The sequence below is a fragment of the Malaclemys terrapin genome, chromosome 1 (assembly GCF_027887155.1).
Source record: "Malaclemys terrapin pileata isolate rMalTer1 chromosome 1, rMalTer1.hap1, whole genome shotgun sequence".
Taxonomy (NCBI): domain Eukaryota; kingdom Metazoa; phylum Chordata; order Testudines; family Emydidae; genus Malaclemys; species Malaclemys terrapin.
Window position 1 is genome coordinate 231,746,994 of NC_071505.1, and position 25,741 is coordinate 231,772,734.

The window sequence follows — 25,741 nt, forward strand, 5'->3', positions numbered from 1 at the left end:
AGGCCTCTGACAGCTCTTGCATCTTTAACTTAAAGTAATCCCAGGCTTCTTCTGCCTTTAGGTCCCTTAATACGTTTGCCCAATCCACTTCCCTTACCAGTCCCCTTAATTTGTTAAAATTGGCCTTTTCAAAATTATAAACCCTAGTCTTTGACTTAATTCTGGTACTCTTTCCATTTAGTTTAAAACAAATTAGCTCATGATCACTGGAGCCCAAGTTGTCCCCCACTACCACTTCCTCAACAAGGTCCTCACTACTTACCAGAATCAAATCTAAAATGGCCTCCCCCCTCGTCGGCTCAGCTACCACTTGATAAAGGAATTGATCCGCAAGCACATCTAGGAACATCTGAGCCCTATTATTGCTACTAGCGTTTGTTCCCCAATCTATATCCGGGAAGTTAAAGTCCCCCATAATTACACAGTTTCTATTAGTATTTACCTCCCTTAATACATTAAACAATTCCTTATCCATATCCTGGGTCGATCCCGGCGGTCTATAGCACACCCCAAGCACTATCCCCGGAGAGGCTCTAGTAGTACTTTTACCCAGCTTGAGTATCGCCCAGACGGACTCTGTGTTATCTATTCCATCCACTATTATTTCTTTACAGCTTATTTCACTATTGACATACAATGCCACCCCCCCACCTTTACCTTTATCCCGGTCTTTCCTAAACAGCGCATACCCCTCCATACCTGCGTTCCAGTCGTGACCGCCATTCCACCATGTTTCAGTTATTCCTATGATATCCGGTTTCAATTCTCAGACCAAGAGCTCCAATTCCTCCATTTTATTACCTAGGCTTCTCGCATTGGTGTACAAACAGCCCAATGTATGTCGTTTAGCCTGTCTCCCATTACTAGCACTTTTTTTTTTTTTTTTCCCCATTACTAGCATAAGGGGCTGGGGCTGTGGTAGCAGCAGCTGGGAGCCCTGGGCCCTTTAAATCACCCCCGGAGCTACCAGCTGCAGAGAGCGGCTGGGAGCACCGAGGTGATTTAAAGGGCCTGGGGCTCCGGCTACTGCTACCACCCCGGGCCCTTTAAATCGTCCCTGGAGCTCTGCTGCTGGAGCCCTGGGGAGGCGGTGGCGGGGCTCTGGCGGCAAGTTAAAGGGCCCGGGGAGGTAACGGTGGCTGAGCTCCTGGCCCTTTAAATCACCACCTGAGCCCCACCACTGCTACCCCAGGGCTCCGTCAGGCTCCGGGGATGATTTAAAGGGCCTGGGGTGGTAGCAGCTACCGGAGCCCCGGACCCTTTAAATCGTCCCTGGAGCCCTGGGGAGGCGGTGGCAGGGCTCCGGGCGGCTATTTTAAGGGCTGGGGTGGTAGTGACTGCCTCAGCCCCGGACCCTTTAAATAGCCACCGGAGCCCTGTCGCCGCTACCCCAGGGCTCCGGCAGGCTCTGGGGATGATTTAAAGGGCCCAGGACAGTAGTGGCTACCAGATTCCCAGACCTGTTAAATTGCCCCTGGAGCCCCACCGCCGCTACCCCAGGGCTCCGGGGACGATCTAAAGGGACAGCGCAGTAGCTGCGGCAGGAGCCCCAGGCCCTTTACATTGCCACCCGAGCCCCGCTGCCGCTTCCCCAGGGCTTCAGCAGCAGGGCTCTGGCAGCAATTTAAAGGGCCCGGGGCTCCAGCCACTGCTGGGAGCCCCAGGCCCTTTAAATTGCCACCAGGGGAAGCCAGTCCACCTCGGTACGGCACACTGGCGCTTGCCAGGATGTACCGGCTTACTTTCACCTCTGAACATCACCCCCAGGTGACGGCGAGGACCTTGTAACCTGTACTTCTGAGTATGTGTATAATGTGAGATGGAGAAATCAGTCAACACAATTTACACAATAAGGAGTACATGAAAATTCCACAGATTAAAAGGCAACTTCATTCTGTAGAAACAAAGGAAAAATAAAAAAATACAACCAAATCTCTGGAGACCTTGGGACTTTCCAGGCCCTTACTATATATGTATCTTATTCCAAGATCTCAGATGGTTGTATTCACAATCCATAGAATACTTCAGGCACAGCATTGTAACTGGTGCCACTAGGGATCATTAGAAGTAAGCCCCCTATTTTCACATGCTCATAATTATCTGAACCTTTCACTTTTGGGGATGAAATGATCAGTGCTTGGTCTTAAGGGATTTTTTTTCTTGGCAAATGTTACCAGTATTCCCTCAAATAATGTAGAGCTATGGGAGAAAGGAAAAACACACTTTCCCCATTGCTTAAAAATTTAACTCCACTTCCTTTTGAACAGGCCAGCAGCCAAAATGGCTAAATTTTGAAACTTGCCAGGGATGTAGCTCTTAGAAGGGTCTAGTGCCTTTGTCTGGTTTGAAAGATGTAGATTTGAAAACTACACAGTAGAAAATATCCAGAAGATTAGTGATGCACTCTTCAGGCTAGACAGTGTGTGAATACCTGGGCAGCCATTTAAGTGCACAGATAGTTCTATAAAAAACGGTTAGTTCAAGGAGCTTACAAGTTCCATTTGTGAATTTGCTAATTTAGGTTAAGTTGAACCATTGGTACTTAGTTAAAGGACTGCAAACATACTGGCTGACTTACAGTGCAGTTGTAGACCTATGCAGACCTACCTAGCTTTCTGGCAGGGGGGACTGATCTGAGGTTGAGAAGCACGAAGGCAGTATTTTTAGTAGTGGGGAGGCTGGTAGAAATATCTTAAGTGTGTGGGTTAGATGGAAGGAGCTGAAGGTGACCTGTGAATAGAGAGAACCTGGAGTAAACATGAGACCTGGCTCATGTTGTGGATCCCAGAGCCCCACATTTAAATATATGATACAAGGGGAGTCAAGGAAGTGGAAACTAAGGGAGAAAACAAAAGGGATTCCAAGAAGTTCCTGCTTGTTGTGAGGGAGTGGGCAGCGTGGCTTCTTTGTTGCATTGAAACTATTTACTATAAAGGGTTGATCCATATTAAATGTCCGGTCTGGGCTGTTGAACCATGGGGGCAATGCCTCGATGAGGAATAGGACACTGGCTAGTGGACAGCTGAGGACTGCAGTGATTTGTCCCTGAACTCCATTAATGAGCCTAACTCCTCTCTTGACCTACAACACTGCTTTGGAACCTTCAGTTGAGCCTGAACTGTAAGATCAAATCACTTCATCCAACTGCCAAACACTCTCCAACCTCACAGTGTCAGAAAGGCTCTAAACATGTGTAAAGCTTCCACAGCATCATCTTGAAGGGTCGGAGTCCAGGCATGCGCCTGTAGAAAATCCAACGTGAATCAGCGAAGGAGATTTTTATTTTCATTCTTAAATGTAATCGATTGAATATGAATTTTTCTATTCAATTAATATATTGCACTGTTAGTAGTGTGGCGTGCTGGGGGTGTTAAAACATAAAAAGTTTCAAATCAAAGTAAAAATTAGAAACTAAACATTTCCTTTTCTACTTCCTCTCATACTATAAACAAACAGAAGGGCCCTGAGATGTTGGCACTCTATTACTCTCTTCTCAGCAGAACCTTTCTAATGAAATTAGTAGCAAATGAGATTTTTCTTATCAATATTATTTTCCTGTAGAAATAATTTTGACTTCCATCTAATGATATTTAAACTCAGCTAACCCATTTGTTACTGTGATAGTGGTAAATGCAGTCAAGTACATTAAACCTTTGTCATATGCTTTTTGTTAGAACATAAGAACATAAGAATGGCCGTACCAGGTCAGACCAAAGGTCCATCTAGCTCAGTATCGTGTCTACTGACAGTGGCCAATGCCAGATGCCCCAGAGGGAGTGGACCAACAGGCAATGATCAAGTGATCTCTCTCCTGCCATCCATCTCCATTCTCTGACAAACAGAGGCTAGGGACACCATTCCTTACCCATCCTGGCTAATAGCAATTAATGGACTTAACCTCCATGAATTTATCCAGTTCTCTTTTAAACACTGTTATAGTCCTAGCCTTCACAACCTCCTCAGGTAAGGAGTTCCACAAGTTGACTGTGCGCTGCGTGAAGAAGAACTTCCTTGTATTTGTTTTAAACCTGCTGCCTATTAATTTCATTTGATGACCCCTAGTTCTTATATTATGGGAATAAGTAAATAACTTTTCCTTATCCATTTTCTCCACATCACTCATGATGTTATATACCTCTATCATATCTCCCCTTAGTCTCCTCTTTTCCAAGCTGAAGAGGCCTAGCCTCTTTAATCTCTCCTCATATGGGACCCGTTCCAAACCCTTAATCATTTTAGTTGCCCTTTTCTGAACCTTTTCTAGTGCCAGTATATCTTTTTTTAGATGAAGAGACCACATCTGTACGTAGTATTCGAGATGTGGGCGTACCATCGATTTAAATAAGGGCAATAATATATTCTCAGTCTTATTCTCTATCCCCTTTTTAATGATCCCTAACATCCTGTTTGCTTTTTTGACTGCCTCTGCACTCTGCGCGGACATCTTCAGAGAACTATCCACGATGACTCCAAGATCTTTTTCCTGACTTGTTGTAGATAAATTAGCCCCCATCATATTGTATGTATAGTTGGGGTTATTTTTTCCGATGTGCATTACTTTACATTTATCCATATTAAATTTCATTTGCCATTTTGTTGCCCAATCACTTAGTTTTGTGAGATCTTTTTGAAGTTAATCACAGTCTGCTTTGGTCTTAACTATCTTGAGCAGTTTAGTATCATCTGCAAACTTTGCCACCTCACTGTTTACCCCTTTCTCCAGATCATTTATAAATAAGTTGAATAGGATTGGTCTGAGGCCTGACCCTTGGGGAACACCACTAGGTACCCCTCTCCATTCTGAGAATTTACCATTAATTCCTACCCTTTGTTCCCGGTCTTTTAACCAGTTCTACCAGTTCTCAATCCATGAAAGGACCTTCTCTTTTATCCCATGACAACTTACTTTACTTAAGAGCCTTTGGTGAGGGACCTTGTCAAAGGCTTTCTGGAAATCTAAGTACACTATGTCCACTGGATCCCCCTTGTCCACATGTTTGTTGACCCCTTCAAAGAACTCTAATAGATTAGTAAGACATGATTTCTCTTTACAGAAACCATGTTGACTATTGCTCAACAGTTTGTTTTTCTATGTGTCTGACAATTTTATTCTTAACTATTGTTTCGACTAATTTGCCCGGTACCGATGTTAGACTTACCGGTCTGTAATTGCCGGGATCACCTCTAGAGCCCTTTTTAAATATTGGCGTTACATTAGCTAACTTCCAGTCATTGGGTACAGAAGCCGATTTAAAGGACAGGTTACAAACCTTAGTTAATAGTTCCGCAACTTCACATCTGAGTTCTTTCAAAACTCTGGGGTGAATGCCCTGTGGTCCTGGTGACTTGTTAATGTTAAGTTTATCAATTAATTCCAAAACCTTCTCTAGTGACACTTCAATTTGTGACAGTTCCTCAGATTTGTCACCTACATTATTGTTGAAAATAAATTTCTCTTTGATGATCAAAAATGATTCAATCTGTGAAACAAATCTTCATAAGAACATAAGAATGGCCCTACTGGGTCAGACCAAAGGTCCATCTAGCCCAATATCCTGTCTTCTGACAGGTGCCCCACTGAGAATGAACAGAACAGGTAATCATCAAGTGATCCATCCCCTGTCGCTCATTCCCAGATTCTGGCAAACAGAGGCTAGGGACACCATTCCTGCCCATCCTGGCTAATAGCCATTGATGGACCTATCCTCCATGAATTTATCTAGTTCTTTTTTGAACCCTGTTATGGTCTTGGCCTTCACAACATCCTCTGGCAAGGAGTTCCACAGGTTGACTGTGCATTGTGTGAAGAAATACTTCCTTTTATTTGTTTTAATCCTGCTGCCTATTATTTTCATTTGGTGACCCCTAGTTCTTGTGTTATGAGAAGTAAACAACACTTCCTTATCTACTTTCTCTACATCAGTCATGATTTTATAGACCTCAATCATATCTCCCCTTATCTGTCTCTTTTGCAAGCTGAAAAATCCCAGTCTTATTAATCTCTCCTCATACAGAAGCCGTTCCATATCCCTAACTATTTTTGTTGCCCTTTTCTGAACCTTTCCCAGTTCCAATATATCTTATTTGAGATGGGGTGACCACATCTGCACACAGTTTTCAAGATGTGGGTGTACTATGGATTTATATAGAGGCAACATGATATTTTCTGTCTTATTATCTATTCCCTTTCTTAATTATTCCCAGCATTCTAGACATTGTAGATTAAATAATTGTCAACCAGCTTTAGGAGTAAAAAAACACCTTTTATTAGGACATATTTTAGCTTAATATTTCCTCTTTAAATATTTAATCAGTGCAATAAAGCCATTAGACACATGGTGACTATTTCTTTCAATGAGTGCTTTTCTAATGTAATCTTATTGCATTATTACAAGAGCATTTGTGGAGTTGTTGTCTAGTGTGCCAAAGAAGACACTGGGGTCCTATTTTTCAGCTCTGCTACTGATCTATTTTGAGATTTAGGACATGGCATTTAGCAGATGTTGGCCTGTTTATCTGTAAATTGGATAGAATAACACTGTTAACAGGCCTAAAGTCTGTAAAAGTGCTTTGAAAACCTTGGATAAAAGATGCTTTGAAAGTGCAATGTATTTCAAAATATTGTATTTGTTATGGGTTTGACTAAACATTGTTATGGGTCAGGTGTGGCTGTGGCTGCTGCCTTCCATTCAGAATAAATATAAAGAAGCTATTGTACTTAGGTAGCTGAAACAAAGGCAGCAGCACCCAAAGCCAGGCACATAGAAACACTGAAGCCTTGGCTACACTCAGGACTTCCCAGAGCTGCCCTGAGAGCTCTCTCACAGCGCTGTAAGTACTCCACCACTCCGAGGGGAATAGCTTGCAGCGCTGCGAGCGAGCATGCAGCGCTGCAGGCACTGATTACACTGGTGCTTTACAGTGCTGCCCTTGCTGCGCTTGTGGGGGGGTGAGGGTGAGGGCGTTTTCACACCTCTGAGCGCAGCAAGTTGCAGCTCTGTACAGCTCCAGTGTAGCCAAGGCCCGAGTAGAGACTGAATCATGTAACTCAAGGTTTTTAAAATGCAGGGGTTGGGGCTCTGAATAGTGGAACTGTGTGTGCATGCGTGTGTGTGTGAGAGAGAAAGAGAGAGGAGGAGGAGGAAGGCAGACTGGCTGAGATAGTGGGACTGCCTGGACAAGCACAGTGTATGATCCTGGAAGAAGCTAGAGAGAGAGGGCTTCTGGGGTAGATGCTGGCTAAAGAGGCTTGGGGCTGTAAGCAAAGACTTTATCCACTATTGTTTGTTCTTCCTGCACTTGGCGAAGCAGGACTTTGTATATACCTTATAAATAAACAAGGCTGAATCAAATGTCTATTGCGTACAATGGGTATTCAAGACTACTGTTACAGAAGGTAGAGAAGGGGAGTGACATGGTCTAAGCAGTGGGCAAAGAAAATGCTTTTAGCTGCTGGTTTCAAATAGACTAGAGGGCAATGCAGAGGTAGTGGAAGCACATTTTGAATAGGGAGACAAAGGTGCACAGTGAAACCTAAATTACTCCTAAGGGAATTCTGTGCCAAAAATTTAAAAAATTCTGCGCGCTATTTTAAAATTCTGCAAAATGTTGCATATTTTATTTGTCAAAATAACACAATATAATCACACCAGTTTCAATTATTTTGGTAATTTATTTCAAAATAGCTGTCAACAGCATGTCTATAACAATACAGACAACAAACAAGAGTCAGGAAATGTTTTTTGACAAATAGATTTCTTACTAGGCATATTAATACAGAACTTTGAGTAATGAGAGTTCTATAACAGGGATTTACAGAAAATTCAAAAATAATGAGGATGGAGAAGAGCCCTGAAGCTGTGCCAGGCAGAGATCTATGTACACACTGCTGAGAGTAGATTAAAAAGAGTGAAGATAGCAAAATGATTTGGAGGAGATCCAGTGGGCAATTAGAGGCAGCGATGGCCCACAACATTTTGGCACCTGAGGCAGGGAGCGCAAATGACACCCCCATGGCCCTTCGCTTGGGCCAAAACTTTGAAAGATCTCAATTCTGCCTTCTTCCTGTTCTACTCCTCTCATGGAACTGCTCTGCTACCTACCCCCATAAAGGAGAACTAACAACTTAAAATGCATTGTTCAAAAATTTTAAGTAACACTTAACTTTCAAATGCCTGAACAGCAAATGTAATTTTTCTTGTCTGCATAATAAACACTGGCATTTTTATCTGTTTGAATAATCAAAGTGGTGCTTTCCGTGCTTTCTTGGTTGCAAAGATTTGAACTGCTTCCTGAAGGTCCACAGTCTGGGCCAGCTCATGCTCCATTGAAATGGAAGCTGCGTTCTCCATTGGCAACGGTTACAGGAAGTTTTAGAAGTATGCGCAGAGCAACAAAAGCATTTAGAAAGAGGGTGGTCATCTTATTTGTGCACATATATTCCAGAACAGCCTTTGGAGTTGATTCTGCTGAAATGTATCTTGAAAGGGCTTTCAGTTCATCACCTAAATCACTCGCATCAATATCGCACATGTCATTATGTGTCAACATTGTCTCTAGTGCCCTGCATTGCTGGTGTAGGTTTTCTTCAGGTATAGTGAGGAGTTTTGGAATATCATACAACATCCCAAATATACTGCTGTGTTCCTTGAGCTACATGAAATGTTCGTCAATTGACTGTATTGCATAATCTAGCACCTGGTTAAATAATTCAACTTTGAATTGTTGTTTGGGGTCTCTTATGGGATTATCCTGTGTCTTGTAATCAAAAGGTCGTCTTCTTCAATGACTCTTGTATTCTTGAATGGGTGGGAAAATAGCTTCAGTGTGAAGTTCCTCTGCCAACTTCTGTGCACTTTTCAGAACGTTTTGAAATCCCTCATCTGACCAGTAAAACTGTAGGTCTGACTTTGCTTTGTCCAGTTGTTCCATTTCTCCAGATATATCAAGGTCAACACCTTGGAGTCTCTTGCTTACAACATTTATTTCAAACAGTACGTCATGCCACAACACTAAGCCACACAGAAATTTGAAGTTATGTATGTTTCTGGTGATTCCATTGCCCTCTGCCACTTTTCTCCCACGAACAGTTCCTATCATAGCATTATCATCCATAATCGCAACTCTTGCATCATCTATTGTCCCAATTTGGTGTTTGATAGGCTTTATTGCCTCCGCTCAACTTTCCCATTGTGTGGCACTCAGTGGTTTCAGTGTCAGAGAGGATGTTCCCAGATGTTGCTTCAAAATTTGCCATCAATGAGTTGATGCAGAGAAAAATACATAGATGCTTTGAATTACATTAAAAAATTCAGCAGCCTCACTAGAAGCTGATGCAGCATCACTGACCACCAAGTTCAATGAATGAGAACTGCATGGGACAAAAAAAGCTCGAGGGTTTAACTCTCGGATCCGTGGCTGCACTCCTCTGTTCTTTCCTCTTATGTTGGCACCATTATCGTAGCCCTGACCTCTCGTGTCAGCTATCGCAATTCCTGTATCTTCCAGATTTTTAAGAAGCACATTTGTCATACCAGCTCCTGTAGTATCATCAATGTCAATAAATTCTAGAAAATGCTCTCTGACAGTCCCCATTGCAGGGACATTTTCACTAGGTTCTGTTGTTACAAAACACACCATTAAAGTCATTTGTTCCGTATGGCTGATGTCAGGTGTGCAGTCCAGAATAACATAGTAATATCTTGCTGACTTCAGATCTGCCACAATCTTCTGTTTGACTTTTGTTGCCAGTAACTGTATGATCTCATTTTGAATTTTTTCCAAGGTAGTGGTGTGTGTACATTTCTTGGGCGGTGACTCTTCTTAGATGCTCCTGGAGTACAGCATCAAACTCAGCCATCAGCTCCACAATTTTAAGGAAGTTTACATTTTTTGGCACATACAGCTGATCTGAAGTGCCACGCTGCACTAGGTTTTGCGTAGCAAGCATTCTCACAATGGCAATGAGCCTTTTCAGAACATTTTGCCAATAAAGAGACTCTGATACAATCTTCTCTTGATGCTAATTTTCTATGGTGGCCGTCTGGCACCTGAGGTGGCGCCTCAGTTCGCCTCATGGTAAGGCCAGCCTTGATTAGAGCGGAAGATATCAGGCCAGCTGTTATATATGACTCATTCAAGGAGCTAAGGAGTGGAGAATAGAGTTGGTTGGCAGGCTTAACCCTGTCTATCAGGGCTGTGAATTTTTCACACCCATGAATCCTAGAAGCATAGAAGAATAGGGTTGGAAGAGACCTCAGGAGGTCATCTAGTCCAACCCCCTGCTCAAAGCAGGACCAACCCCAACTAAATCATCCCAGCCAGGGCTTTGTCAAGCCAGGCCTTAAAAATCTCTAAGGATGGAGATTCCACCACCTTACTCTATGCATCCGAAGAAGTGAGGTTTTTACTCACGAAAGCTTATGCCCAAATAAATCTGTTAGTCTTTAAGGTGCCACCAGACTCCTTGTTGTTTTTGTAGATACAGACTAACACGGCTACCCCCTGATACTTGACACCATTTCAGTGAGACATAGCTAGCTTGACTTAGTGTTTATGTGTAGAGGAGGCCTAAACAGTTTAAAATAGTCTTCAATAATGTCTTGCCTTTTGTTACAGATTGTTCACAGAACCCTAGCAGCAATGTTGGGCTCCTTGGCAGCTTTAGCTGCATTAGCTGTGGTTGGTGAGGTAAGTTGCAACATTTCAAGTATTCAGTTTATTTCTGGGCATTGTATCATAAATCCACACATTCTTATTCCTGTGAAAATGGTCCCATGGTGCAGCAGTCTCTATGAGACTTAAAATGCTGCAAGAACAGTATTTGTGTACTCTGTGAATTCCTGTTCTTGGGACCATGAAAGAGAGATGCAGTCTTGGCTCCAGATGGGAAAAAAGAGAGCAAGGCCAACTTAATGGTATGATATTCTGATTCTTCAGGAACTTGAATAAAACCATTTTCAGCTTAATTCAGATTTACTCTAATTTAATCTACTTTACTGTGTGATGTAATGGGCCTAGGTGAGGCCTAGTCTAACCTTCAATTTTCTTAGGTTCTGCAAACTCTTAACTTTTTGTAGCTTATGTAAGGTCTATATTAATAGTGATGGAGCTAGCACTTTTGCTAATGGATAATCTTTTACTCCATCAGGCTATGCAAATCCCATAGTTCCCCAATTTTTACCAGTAATAATCCCTTATATCTTCAAAAGTACTGAGAGAATGAAGGTCTGACTGGAAGTATGAGTCATGTAAGAGACCATATAGGCCATTAGGTTACTGAATGCATCCAGAATATACAGAAGATTAGAGGAGTTTGGCCATTTGTATCCCCGCAGAGAAGGGGGGTCCTGTAATTGCATCTGTGGAGTCATCTCCTCCTGATCCCTTGTTTTTCATATTCTTGGAAGGATCTGTTCCTGTGGTTCAGTCAAGGCTGGCTCTAGGCACCAGCAAAACAAGCTGGTGCTTGGGGCGGCACATTTTTAGGGGCGGCATGGCCAGAATGGTGCCAGAATGCCGCCCCTAAAAATGTGTCCCGGCCGCCCTAGCTCACCTCCGCTGCTGCTGCCATGGCACGCGAAACAGCTGATTTGCGCACCGCTACTCGCTCTCCCTCCCAGGCTCTCAAACCTGGGAGGGAGGGGGAGATCCCGAGCGGCCGTTTCGCGCGCCGCTGCTCCCCCTCTGTCCCAGGCTTGAGAGCCTGGGAGGAAGGGGGAGAAGCGGCGCCCGCACCGGGGCCACTCAGAGTCTCCCCCTCCCTCCCAGGCTCTCAAACCTGGGAGGGACGGGGAGATCCCGAGCGGCCGCAGCGCGGGCGCCGCTTCTCCCCATCCCTCCCTCCTAGGCTTGAGAGCCTGGCGGGAGGAGGCAGGGCTGGGGATTTGGGGAAGGGGCGGAGTTGAGGCGGGGCAAGGGGTGGGGTAATTAAAGAATGGGGGGGGGGCAAAATTGTTTTTGCTTTGGGCGGCAAAAATCCTAGAGCCGGCCCTGGGTTCAGTGACGTATATTGCCAGTAAGAGTTAGTGCTTCCCAGATAAAGAAAGGTCAACCTGCCTATCCCTCAACTCTGATTGATTGGACCATATTATTGGGCTATGAAGCTTGTAACATCTGATTTTCTTGGAAGCTCTCCAGTGCCGTGATGTTGAATGGAGCAAACTAGAATCACAACCTTAAAGGTCTAGGTGCCCTAAATAAGGTGTGATCCTTTCTGGGCCATCACAACACCAAGAAGGGCTGCCGCTTCTCCTCCTTCCAGGAAGGAGGAGACCACGACATCATCATCTGACCAGCCAACTGCCCAAGGAAGCCCACCAGCCAATGAAAGATACTGAGACCAGAGATGACATCACCTGGTCCCTGTTCTGCAATCTTGATGCTGATGCTCCAAAGATCAGCAAGCTAAAGAATCATTTTTTTTCTCTAAGGCTATGTGTACACTAGCAGTTTTGTCAGTAAAACTTTTGTTGGATGGGGTGTGGAAAAAACACCCCCCTGACTAACATAAGTTTCACCGACAAAAGCGCCGGTGTGGATAACGCTATGTCAGCTAGAGACGGTCTTCCACCAACATAGCTACAACTGCTCATTGGCATAGAACGGCTACATGGGAGACCTTACAGTTGTGCAGCTGCAGCGGTACAGCTGTGCCTCTCTAAGGTCTGCAGTGTAGACATGGCCTAAGTAACATTTTTCAATTTTGTTCCCCCTTTTAATCTGCCTGGCAAGGATGCTTGGCACCTTTATTGATTTTTCTCCAAACATTTCAAAAGTATGAACAAGAGAGTGTGTATGTATATGTCAAAGAAATAGCGCGTGCTTATTCTAAATCTGCAGTAAATCCTAACTTAATTGCTTCATGTCCCATTGGATTATAAAAGAGTATCTGCTCCCAAAAGGGAAATTATGGGTTGTTGTTCACTTTGTATCAGAGAGAGGGAGATTAGGTAAGGAAAGAGTTAACTGTAGAACGACAAGGTAGAAGTCATTCAGTAAGGGGCAACTTTAAGGAAGTCTGGTAACTGGTTCAGGAGCTTAAAAGCAGACTATGACACCTTAAGTTTGTACAAAAATAGATCATGTATTATATTAACTCCATGATTTAAGTCTTAACTGTTTTCATCCTATGATCTGGTCAGTTGTTGATTCCATTCCATTATTGTCAATTTGTTGATTTATTAGTTCAATTCCAATTGAAATTTTGATTTGACAATTGTGCTGTTCAATCCTTAAATAGTCTAGTAAAGATTTATAGTTTTAGTTAGACGTTTACTTAATTTCAAGTTTGCTTTTATTAACTTGTAATAAATCCCTTACAATCATAAAGCTGTTTTTTTTTCAAAATAGCAAGAAGAGATCACAATACACTCACCTGGGAAAAAAATTAATGTCGTAAGGTATACCAGAGCTCCTTGGCTCTGTCTGAAAACTGATATCTTTATCCCTCACATTTTTGTCATGTTCAGCCATATTAGGTTTCCCATGGAGCCTAAACAAACATATCTACTGGTTATACTGCCTTGGGGCCACCATAGATGATAACACTCCCTCAGTGGTATTTACTCCTTTCAAATATTTTTATCTTTCCCCATGCTCCTTAATTGACCATTAGCAAAACTATGTGTACTTACTAGTTCTTTCAATCTTTGCACATATCCTTGTGACTACTCTTCTCTGAATTCCCTTCAATTTGTCCACAGGTGAAGGTGAATTGTCCTATTCTGTTAGCAGAAAGTAAAGTGAAGTGCAGTCTATAAACCAGTTTTCATTTATTTCTGTACAAGAGAAACAAACAAATTAAAAACCAAATGTAGGTGCTAGATAATGAACCGTTCAGGCTGTCAGCATTTTTCAGAGATAATAGAAAAGAGCCCTCTTTGGGTACATTGCAGAAACACTAATTAATTTCTATCACAGCTTATTTAAATAGTTCACCAATTAAGTGGAATTTGAAGTTCCATAGCTAATCACTAGTTAGGTGATCCACAGGATTAACTGATAATTGTATTGTTTGATTTGCAGAGACCAAGCATGATCAAAGTGGTGGAGTGGATTGATTATGAAACCCTGGCGCTGTTGTTTGGAATGGTAAATAAAATGTAACTTTTGCTCTAAAAGTGCTGGAATAATTGTAGTCAATGTCTAGCTGTTTCTTTTTATTTGTAAACATCCTTTTAACTGAGAGCTGCTATGTTGAAAATTTGGCTTCTTTAGAGTGTTTAAAAACTGGAGGCACTCAAAAACTTGGAGAAAATGAGGCACTTTGGAAAAATGTTGGTCTTGGTTTCTTCCCCTCATAAAACAGGGGTGATAACTAAAACTGTATAAATAACTGGTTTTTTGGTTTGCTGAGTCAAGGTGGAATAACATTTCTTTTATTGGACCAACTTCTGTTGGTGCGAGAGATAAACTTTTGAGCTTGCACAGAACTCTTCTTCAGGTCAGAAGACAGTCAGAGCTCTTTTTCATGGCATTTTTTTGGTTTGCTGGCAGCTCTGAAAAATTGGAAAAAAAAAAAAAAAGACTTGATCCAAAATGAATAGGAAAATTGCACAAAAATATTGATGAATTTGTCCCCAAAATTAGCATTTTAAAGGACAAGCTGGAGGAGGAGTTCTCCTAATACACTTTAGCCCAGAGTTTAGGGTGCTCACCTTGGATGTTAGAGAGACAGGTTCAATTCCCCTCTCTGCCTGATGTGAATAGGGTTTTGAAATTGGATGTTCGAAATTGGGTGTTCCACATTTCAGAAGAACACCCTAGCCACTGCGTTATGGGATGTTCAGATGTGGGGCTCTCTCAATCTCTTATTTCAGCTGTTCTACTTTTTATAAATAATTAAATATACATAGGACTTAAACTTGAGTCTCCCTCATTATAGGTAAGTGTTCTAACCACCAGTCTATAGAATCATTCTCACTCACTTTCCCTGGCCCAGTGACTATTCTCTGTATTATTAATGACAATGAATAGTCATTGGGCCAGGGAAAGAGAATGAGAATGACCCTATAGCTTGGGAGGATTTGAACCTTGGTCTCAGAGCCATAACCATTGGGCTAAAAGTTAGAAGGAGAGCAGCAGGAGCCACCACTTCTGCCCCTGAAAAACATTTGTGAATTTGTGAGAAAGTCACAAATAATTTTGGGTCAACCAAAACTGCTTTTTGGGGCAAATAAACTATTAATCAAAAAAAAATTTTTTTGCTGATCTCTAGTGATAACACATCTCCCATTGAAAGGATCTTTGAGATCTATAAATGAAAAAGCCTGCATACATGCCAAGTGTTACCACTAAGACAAGATGGGTAATACCTTTAATTGGACCAACTTCTGTTGGTGAAAGAGACTAGCTTTGGAGAGCGTTATCACTCTCATTCCACTTGTTAATTTTATTTACACTAAACCTTCCTCAAACATACTTGACTAGAGAAAGTGATTTCCTTTGTCCTAATCAGTGTTCTGTTGTGGGCCTGAATGAGCAATTGGAAAAAAGCATATACCTGGCTAGACTATAATAATATATCAATTATTTGCCCACCTCTACTCCTATTAATATGTGTTGCCCTTTTGTGACTGAAATATGCTATGGTATCATAAATAGACAAAATCCATTGCCATCTATGAATTGTAATGACTTCCTGCATCCAAAAAGACCGGGGGACCAGGAAATCTCCCTGAAATATAGAAAAATGTAAATAATCTTAGGGAGTTGATGTCTTCTGGACTCTACAGAGCACTGCTGAAGAAAACCATTGTAAACTAATGGCCACTTTTGATTAGCAAGAAGGGCAGAGATATTTGTAACGTGTGGTGCCTACCAAGTAATTAGGAATGAAATTCACACCTGTAGAGAGACCTGCACAAAGTCTATGCACCCCTTGCATCCTAAATAAGACCATGACCCTACTGCACAGATGTAAATTTTACCATAAATGCCAGTAATAGAAATCTGACTTCTGACGCGTGGCATCCTAATTTACGTCTGATGTCCTCTCCAAAATCAGGACCAAAATTGTGGCAGAGATGCAGGACTCCTTGTTAAAGCAACAAACCAAACCATTCACTTTTTTATGTGAATAATTCCATCCTTCTTTCTTTCTTTTTCTGTAGATGCTTTTAGTGGCCATATTTTCAGAAACTGGATTTTTTGATTACTGTGCAGTAAAGGTAGGTTTATTGTGACATCTTGCATTTAAATTCTTTATAGTACTGTATTTATATTACTGCAGCACTCTTACATATTTCTTGAACTAATACAACTGCTGTTTAGTCAAACCTATTAGACTAAATCATACATTTAAAAACATTTATGTAAGGACAATTTACATTTGTCATACTACAAAGTAATTGTTAATTTATAATTCTTTTAAGGAGCTAAGTGTTGAGGACGCATTTCAAGAAATGATATTTTTATAAGTTAAGGCCACAGACCCTGATTCAGTAGGGTACTTAACCACATGCATAATTTTAAGCATGTGAGTAGTCCCATTAGGGTGACCAGATGTCCCGATTTTATAGGGACAATCACTATATTTGGGGCTTTGTCTTTCATAGGCATCTGTTACCCACCATCTCTTGTCCCAATTTTTCACACTTGCTATCAGGTCACCCTAAGTCCCATTGACTTCCTATCCACTGTGTGCAACAAAGCTGTGCTCCATGCATACTCGTCTGTGTCCAGTCCAGAGGAGAGTAGAGAGGAGGTGTGGGTCAGACCACTGGGTTTATGTTTATATATCATTAACGGCCATAGACCTTTGTGTAGGGGTTGAATCAAAGACTCAGCTGTTATTCTATCTGAACAGAATGGTAGCGTGGGGTGGCTTAGGCTGCACAGCCCATGGGTTGGGAGAATAAATTCAATACTCAGTTGTCCCATTCATAGTTTCCTGTGTAAAGCTTGTTTACTTAGATTGTATTCAAGGCAGTAGATTTTCATATGATTATAAAAGGAGGAATGCAGGATTTGAAGTTAAAGCAAGAGAAAACAGGAAACCTGGATTCTCTTCTTGGTTCTGCCACAGATTCCCTGTGTTACCTTTAGCAAATCACTTACTCTTTCTGTACCTATTTCCTTATCTGTAAAACAGAGATATTTTCCTGCTTCCCTAGAGTAGTTCGTAGCTAAATTAATTAATGTTTGAAAAGCATACTGAGATCCTTGGTTGGCAGGCCCTAAAGAAGTGACTAGTATAACATTGTTGCACCATCTTTTATAAAGTTGTTCATTGGTCATTTCTGAAAATGAAGCTGATATGTTCCATGCCTTTATGCCACTGCTATTTGTTTGGTTTTATTAGGCTTACCAACTGTCTAGAGGCAGAGTGTGGGCCATGATTATCATTCTGTGTCTTATTGCTGCAATTCTTTCTGCATTTTTGGACAACGTTACCACAATGCTTCTCTTTACTCCAGTAACCATAAGGTATTTTATGTTATGCCTTTGGCGTTAGTTGTTTATAGCTAACCATTGCTAGTTGGTGTGTGTCAAAAATCATATTTGAGATATTTGTTCAGCAGTTTGAATGGACCTTACAACCCCAAATGCTCTGACTGTTAAAGTTGTAGCTCTAGATAGTAATTAAAGAGTTCAGCTTCCTTATTTTCATGTATCAGTTGTGAGCACAAATCCAAGTACTTACAGATTTAACTGTCTCTGCAATTAAGTGGGTACAGATGCAAATACTCTGAGTTGTGCCCACATTTGAATTGTAATTGCAAATTGTGGAACCCATTTCGTTCTGGGCGCAAATTGCTCTTGCAAATAGGGGTACTGGAATTTTTGAAAAAAAAACAGCCCCAAACCCCTATTCCTTCATGTATAGACTAATGTTTATGTACAATTTTGCCTCCTAATGGATGATTTAAAGAAATTATAATCCCTGCTAACTGGCAGTAGTAGTAGTAACTGGCAATTATTCTGTACTGAAGAACTCTTTTTGGAATAGAAGACTCTGAATTCTATCCTTATTGATCTCCATGAAGTGGATACAATCCCAGATTAATTTCATATTTCTAGATTAATCATAGTTTTTTTATTAAAACAGTGACGTTAGTTACAGCAGCTTTCTGGAAACTGCATGTGATTTGTAATTACATTTACTTCATGTGATTATAAATCACGCTTTGGCCTGAATTTAACCTACATTCAACCTGGTAAATCCAGTTAATCCAGTTTAGTTTAAAAAAAAAAAAAACTGGGGTGGGGAAGATGGTTTTAAATATGGCATCGGGTGATGTAGCACTTGCAGTCCTTATCATATTTACGTGTATAGAATTGTATGAAGATATGTGGCCCATTAAAATGTAGTTTACAGCAGGAAAGGTCTATTTTGCAAGTGGAATTTATTATAGGCTGGGAAACAGCTGGTGAATGAAAGCTCAATTTGTTTGCTGTATGATTATATTTTAAACAGATCACATCACTTTTACTCAAACAATATTTTTATCACTAACAGTAGGTAAAAATGAGATGGTTAAACAAGTGTCTCCAATTATGTTGCAGAATATTTGGAATTAAATAAAATGTAATTGGTAATGGATTGAAATCCTAAAAGTCTACATTCTGAAACACTGTTTACAGGCAATACTACTGTAGCATTTATTCTGTTTTATACTAACGATTCTGTAACACTGGAAGTAGGGTAACGTCAGCATATGAAAAAATCTTTTATTTGAATTGCTATCAGGTGTACTTCTAAACTAGCAAAATCACAATAATTTCTACTCTAATGGTTATTCTAAAAATAAAAGGTTATTATGTATGTGTATATTTCTGAAAATGTCATGCTAGAGGTCATTCTTTTTATCCTGTTGTTGTTCTCCTTAGTCCTTACCTATAATTTCCCAGTGCTATTTTACACTGTTATTACCATGGAGATGAAGCTAACAGAAAAGTCTACTGATTCCATGACAATGAGGATTCAGACTTTTTATCAGTGAGGCATAAAATATGATGTTCTGTTCTTGTCATATTTTGTGGTAAATTGTTTTTAGAAATAATTCAATAAACCTTCTTTAGCTATAACTTATTTTAAAACATATTTTGAATGTCAAGACACTTTATGATTTGCAATGTTCTACGAAATTGCCTGTTTATATGGGAAATTGAAAATCTCGGATAAGTGAACTATAACTGTTTAATCCTACAGTTCAGGTAAACACATTTTAACTATCCTTCACAGCTTCCTTTTATAGCCTACAGTAAGCATTTTTTTTGCAAAGTTTATCTATGCCCCATCAAGAAAAAATAGTAAAGGATCATTAAAGTTGTACAGTTATGCACTCAGAAGTCAAGGAATGACTTGTGCAACTGCATTTCAATGCAGTCTTTAATTACATAATCTCATACTATTGCTCAAATAATACAATGTAACTTTACCGTACATTTTTTTTCTGGAGTCTTAGATTAAGTGTAAATGGGTAATATAGAACATAAGAACGGCCGTACCGGGTCAGACCAAAGGTCCATCTAGCCCAGTATCCTGTCTACCGACAGTGGCCAATGCCAGGTGCTCCAGAGGGAGTGAACCTAACAGGCAATGATCAAGTGATCTCTCTCCTGCCATCCATCTCCACTCTCTGACAAACAGAGGCTAGGGACACCATTCCTTACCCATCCTGGCGAATAGCCATTAATGGACTTAACCTCCATGAATTTATCCATGGTTTATCTTTTAAACGCTGTTATAGTCCTAGCCTTCACAACCTCCTCAGGTAAGGAGTTCCCCAAGTTGAAATATTTTTATGCTTTTAAATGGACACTATTTTCATTGTGATAACATCTGTTTTAACTTAGGTTTTTATATGAGAAGTTCTTTTCGCTCTCTGAAATATACATTTTAATAACATAGGGTTAGATTGAGTCATAAACCCAGTTCTGTCTAAGGGCAGTGTGTAGCTGCACTGCCACCCAATCTCAGGAGAAGCCCTGGGAAGGAATTTTGACTGAAGCTCAATTTCTCCTCTGCTTCAATTTTGCTTACAGGGGGAGGAATTTATTGTAGCCATTTATAGAATACAGCTTATTTCCCCACTTCACGCAGGCTCATCTCCACTGGTCAGCATGGGTTTTTTTTGGTGGGGGGTAGGGGGGAAGGGAGAGAAGGAGCCAAGGCTCCACCCACTTAATTGCCTCCTTGACCTGATGGGTTTAGCAGTGGGTATCCGTTACTCAGACCCTGTGGCAGAGGCAGAGTGCTGCAGAGAGGGTTCAGGGAGGCTTTCTCTCCATTGTTCTCCTTCCTGGCTGCATTAAGCTGGGTCATGTGGTGTTAGTTGGCAGCCATGTGCTGTATATTTTCTTTGCAACCAGCACCACAGCCACATTTGGGTGCAAAGCAGATGATAAGGAAGTATTGCATATCTTTCCTTTACCTGTAGTTAGTCTTTGTCTTTTTAGTCTGTAAACCCTTTGGGACAGGGACTGTAACATTCTGTGTGTCTGTACAGGACCTAGAGAGGAAGGATGATCCAGTGGTTAGGACTAGGGTGAGTCTGGAGACCTTCGTTAAATTCTCTACTCTGCGAGAACTTTCCTTTGTTGCCTTACGGAAATCACTTAGTCTCGCTGTGCCTCAGTTCCCCATCTGTAAAATGGGGATAATAGCACTTCCCTTTGTCACAGGGGTGTCAAGGATAAATTCTTTAAAGATTATGAAGTACACAGATACTAGAGTAATGCAGGCCCATAGAAGTACCTTAGATAGATAAAATGAGGCTGCAGTCCATATTGTTGGAGTTTGTGGGCTCTATTGTAATCTAAATAATAAATAACAAATTGGTAAAATGAAATGCTCCCAGAGACAGGGGGAATTGTAATTTGTTCACCTGTGTAGGTTTCTTACCTGTGCCCCATATTAGAGGGCTTTCCCTTCACCCCCTTCCCTGGCTCTTGTCATGCAGATGGAAAGCAGAAGACCGGAAGTCTGAAGTGCAGGCAATGCGATATTTATTGGGCTTTAGTTCCAAGCAAGCATATTCCGAAGTCCTTCACACCAGTTGGGCTTATCTCTATACACGATAGAGTTTTCCCCTTCCCCTCCCACAACTACAGTTCTATACGCCAATAGAATCCTCTAGCTCCACACACCGATGGAGCTCCCTCTTTCCAGTGTTCTGTTTCCAGCTCTAATGCCACAGAGCATTTACCCTATGTCCCCCTTCCCAGCTCTGACACTGCAGAACCTTGCCTGTGTCGCTGTTCCTCATTCCCCTATTCCTGGTCTCCCATTCCCATTCCCACTCCTTCCTCTTAGCAGGCCCAAATATACCTGCAATGCACGCCCCTAGTCACACCCATTATAACTGATGATTCTGGAGGGTCGTGAGTCGGGGTCTTCATCTCACCCCTTTTGTATCCCATGGGAGGGGTAAGGAATGAGGTTGTGCTCCGGTCAGGGGCAGGCATTTTTCTGGTCTTTGTGTTTTACCTCCCCCCACAAACTCCCCTTGCTCCTCCCAACTGGTTGTCTGACCTTGCTTTCAGATAAGGAGTTGAGGCAGTCTTTAAGTGTGTGCTCATATATTACACTCCCACCATACCCTGTAACACTTTTAGCTTCATCCCTTATCTCTTCCCATTGTACTAAAAGCCCCATCTGGTGGTAGGAAATGCAACACACGGCATCGTTGTCCTTCATATTAGTATAAGATCCGAGTAACAAAAAGTCAAACCCAAAATTCTGTCTTAGGCTGACAAACAAGCCTATATGCTAACACCCCAAAGAAGTGTTCTGAAAACATTATTGAATATCTTAAAATAAGTTTAAAGAATAGAAATAGGGAGACCTTTCAGGACATACAAAATTCTGGGAAGGACATTCATTTTCCGTATATTAGTTTTACCCCATAAACTAAGGGTTAACAAACTCCACCTCTGCAAAATGTTAGCCATTTGGGCAATAATTGGTTCTATATTTATCTTAGGGATAGAATCATAGAATTGTAGGACTGGAAGGGACCTTGAAAGGTCGTCTAGTCCAGTCCTCTGCACTCCTGGCAGGTCTAAGTATTGTCTAAACCATCCCGGACAGGTGTTTATCTACCCTGCTCTTAACAGTCTCCAATGATTGAGGTTGCATAACCTCCCTAGGCAATTTATTCCAGTGCTTAAAATGATTAGGGGTCTGGAGCACATGACTTATGAGGAGAGGCTGAGGGAACTGGGATTGTTTAGTCTCCAGAAGAGAAGAATGAGGGGGGATTTGATAGCTGCTTTTAACTACCTGAGGGGGGGTTCCAAAGAGGATGGAGCTCGGCTGTTCTCAGTGGTGGCAGATGACAGAACAAGGAGCAATGGTCTCAAGTTGCAGTGGGGGAGGTCTAGGTTGGATATTAGGAAACACTATTTCACTAGGAGGGTGGTGAAGCACTGCAATGCGTTACCTAGGGAGGTGGTGGAGTCTCCTTCCTTGGAGGTTTTTAAGGCCCGGCTTGACAAAACCCTGGCTGGGATGATTTAGTTGGGAATTGGTCCTGCTTTGAGCAGGGGATTGGACTAGATGACCTCATGAGGTCCCTTCCAACCCTGATATTCTATGATTCTATGATTCATGGGGGGTGCCCTGGGGCCGCTGTAGTTCGCATCGGGAAGCAGCGCCCGCACCTTATGGCTGGGCAGGCTTCGAGTGCGGGATACTTGGGCTCGGGGCCGCCACGCGGGGCGCATGGAGCCGCCTGCAGGTGTCGCAGGGCTGCTGCTTCCCAGCGCCACAGCCGGGGCTGGGCGAAGCAGTCCGAGCCACCCAGGGACTGCGGCAGGGCAGTCAGGAGCAGCAGCGGGGCTATAGTGGGGACCGGTGCCTGGGGTGCTGCCATTCGGGGCCCATGTCCCGCTTTCCAGGGCGCCGCTCCCTCTGGGGCTGTCCTGCCCTGGCTCCTCAGCCCCCTGCCGGGGCAGTCCCCCAGCTATGCCGTCCTGGGTCCCGGTTGGTCCTGGAGGCAGGAGCCCCGGCTGGAGGGACCCTGGGCTGAGGCGCAGCCCGGGAGCCCTGCTGCTTACCCCGACTCTGCCAGCGCCGGACCGGCTGGAGGTGAGGGGGGAAGCGGGTGGAGTCAGCACTGGTGGGGGGAAGCCCAGGGCTGGGGCAGCAGGGGGGGTGGGGGGGAGAGCCCAGAGTTTGGGGCGGCAGGGGGTGCAGGTGGGGGAGGGGGGAGAGCCCAGCGGTTGGGGCGGCAGGGGGTGCGGGTGGGGGAGGGGGGAGAGCCCAGCGGTTGGGGCGGCAGGGGGTGCGGGTGGGGCGGGGGAGAGAGCCCAGCGGTGGGGTGGCAGGGGGTGCAGGGGGAGCCCAGGGCTGGGGTGGGGGGCAGCCAAAAATTTTTTTGCTTGGGGCGGCAAAAAACCTAGAGCCGGCCCTGCTCATACCTCTCTGAAATGGAAATGGGGTGGAAATAATACCATTGGTAACTGTTGGGTAAGAGTATAAAACCTTAATCCAAGCAATACATTCTTTATCAAACCCATATTTTGCTAACATAAGCAAAAGATAATCGCAGGCTATGCGGTCCAAAGCCTTTTTGGCATTTGAAGAAATGACAGCTAAGGGTTCCTCAGAATCTCTCAAAGTGGCAATAATATCAATCAGTTGGTGCAAATTATCTGAGCTGTGTCTATTATGAGGGAAACCCACCTGATTTATGTGTGAGGGAACTTTGTCCAATAGCTTAGCAAGAGCTTTAGCTACGATCTGAGTGTCACAATTGATTAAAGAAATTGGCCTGTAATTACTACATAGTTCAAGGTCTTTCCCAGGTTTAGGAATAACTGAAATTGCAGCTTCTCTTAGAGTAGGCAGGAGAGTTTGCTCTTTCTTGGCCTCATTGAACATATTCAAAAATATAGGTATTAAAGTTTCAGAGAACTTTTTGTGAATTTCAGTCGAGATCTGATCTGCACCAGGAGTCTTTCCAACCTTCATTTCTTTTATAGCCTGAGTCAGTTGCATGATTTCTAGGGGAGCATCTAATAGTTCCTTCTGCGAGTCAGAGAGCGGTGGCAGAGACAATCCAATAAAACAGTTATCTAGGGCATCTTTACTGATTTGCTCTGCAGCTAAAAATAGTTTTGAATAAAACTGTTTACATTGTTTATTAATATCCGAATGTACTGTTTATAATTTGTTACTACTATTGTGAACAGCAGCAATCTTATTTCTGTTAGTCTTTTGCTTAAGTCTGCATGCAGCAGCTTGCCATCTCTCTCAACAGATTCCCAGTAGCTTTGCTTCAGACAGACGAAGGCAAACTCATCCTGTTGGGACAGAAGCTTGTTGATTTCATATCTTAGATTGATGAAGATTCTGAGTTTCTCTGGGGAGGAGGCAGGAAGCATAGCTTATAGCCAAGGCCTTAATTTCCTTCACCAGAGTATAAACTGTGTTCTCTCCATTTTGTTTTAAAGATGGCATTAGAGATGATACAGCCTCTAATGAAGGCTTTAAAGCACAGGCGATGTGTGTGTGTGTGGGGGGCACACAGGGTCACATGCCCCCCAGATTTCTGCCGGGCTGAGCACGGCTGAAGGGACATGCCTGGGAAAGGCACCAGCAGCGAGTGATCCCGCTGAGCAGAGGTGGTGCCCAGAGCAGGGAAGTGAGACTGGGCGGGCAGTGCAGATCTCCACCTGAGAGGGTGCGGGGAAGCCTGCTGAGACTCATTCCTTCCCTGCTGGCAGCTACAGTTACCTGCTTGAATATGTGTCTGGACTAGCCTGCTTGGGGTGTGCAAAAGAGCTCAGGGAATCAGTTGGGGGCAATGGAGAGAGAGGCAGTGGGAACTGAAATGGGTGTGGGAGGCTGGGGGAGGCAGCAGGGGCCAGGAGTGATGGGGGTGGGTGGGGAGGCAGTGGGGGGCCAGGGGTGATTGGGGGGACAGGGAAGGCAGCGGGGACCAGTGGAGATTGGGGGTTCAGGGGAGGCATCTGGGTGCAGGGGTGATGGGTTGGGGGGCTGGGGGAGGCAACAGGGGCCAGGGCTCCAAAATACAAGTTCACCCAGGGCACCATTTCCCCCAAGGCCGAACCTGGCAGGGCTGGACTTAAGGGTGGGTGACTGCCCAGAGTGCCGTGGTTGTGGGGGCACCGTGGTCAAGAGGGTGTTGCTGAAGGGTATCTTGGCAGTCACACGGAAGTTGACTGTGGCTGTGATGGCGAGGGGGGGTCCCCGCCATTGTGTCCCCTCCAACTATCAGCAATTACCATTTGCCTAAAGGCTTCCCAAGGTGTAACAGCTGATGAAGCAGTGGGAGCATTTTTAAAAAAAGAGTTCTAACTCCTTCTGGATAGAGTTAACAAATGATGTATCGAACAGCAGAGAGGTATGTAATTTCCACATTTTAGTTGGAGGTGCATACCCTGGGGGCCTAAAAGATATATGTATAGAAGCATAGTCAGATATAACAATAGTACCAATGCCACAGTCAGTGACAGAATTGATCGAGTCTTGTGACACTAAAATAGCCCAATCCTGAATATGTTGAATGAACTGCAGAAAAAAAAAACACCCTGAGTAATCCTATGGCCAATCTACATACATCTTGTAAGCCTAAATCAGCCATGTATATATGAAGTACCTCATGAGTATTCATGCTTTTGTATGTAGATGAAGATTATTTAACAAGGACTGGATCTAGAGTTTTGTTAATGTCCCCAGCAACCAGGGCTGAAAGTAGTTTAAAGGACTTACCAGTACGCCGGAGTCCTGAGTGGGGCATGGCCTCAACGGGAAGAGGTGTGGCCTCAA

The 25,741-nt window shown here is 43.0% G+C and overlaps 1 protein-coding gene across 1 annotated transcript in view; it reads left to right on the forward strand.

Annotated features, from left to right (window-relative positions):
- OCA2 (OCA2 melanosomal transmembrane protein) overlaps positions 1-25,741 on the forward strand; it is a 344,911-nt gene that overhangs the window by 151,979 nt on the left and 167,191 nt on the right. The window contains exons 10-13 of the mRNA XM_054016529.1: positions 10,618-10,689; positions 14,026-14,091; positions 16,113-16,169; positions 17,303-17,427. Coding sequence (XP_053872504.1) covers positions 10,618-10,689; positions 14,026-14,091; positions 16,113-16,169; positions 17,303-17,427 — 320 coding nt within the window. The remainder of the gene's footprint in view (positions 1-10,617; positions 10,690-14,025; positions 14,092-16,112; positions 16,170-17,302; positions 17,428-25,741) is intronic.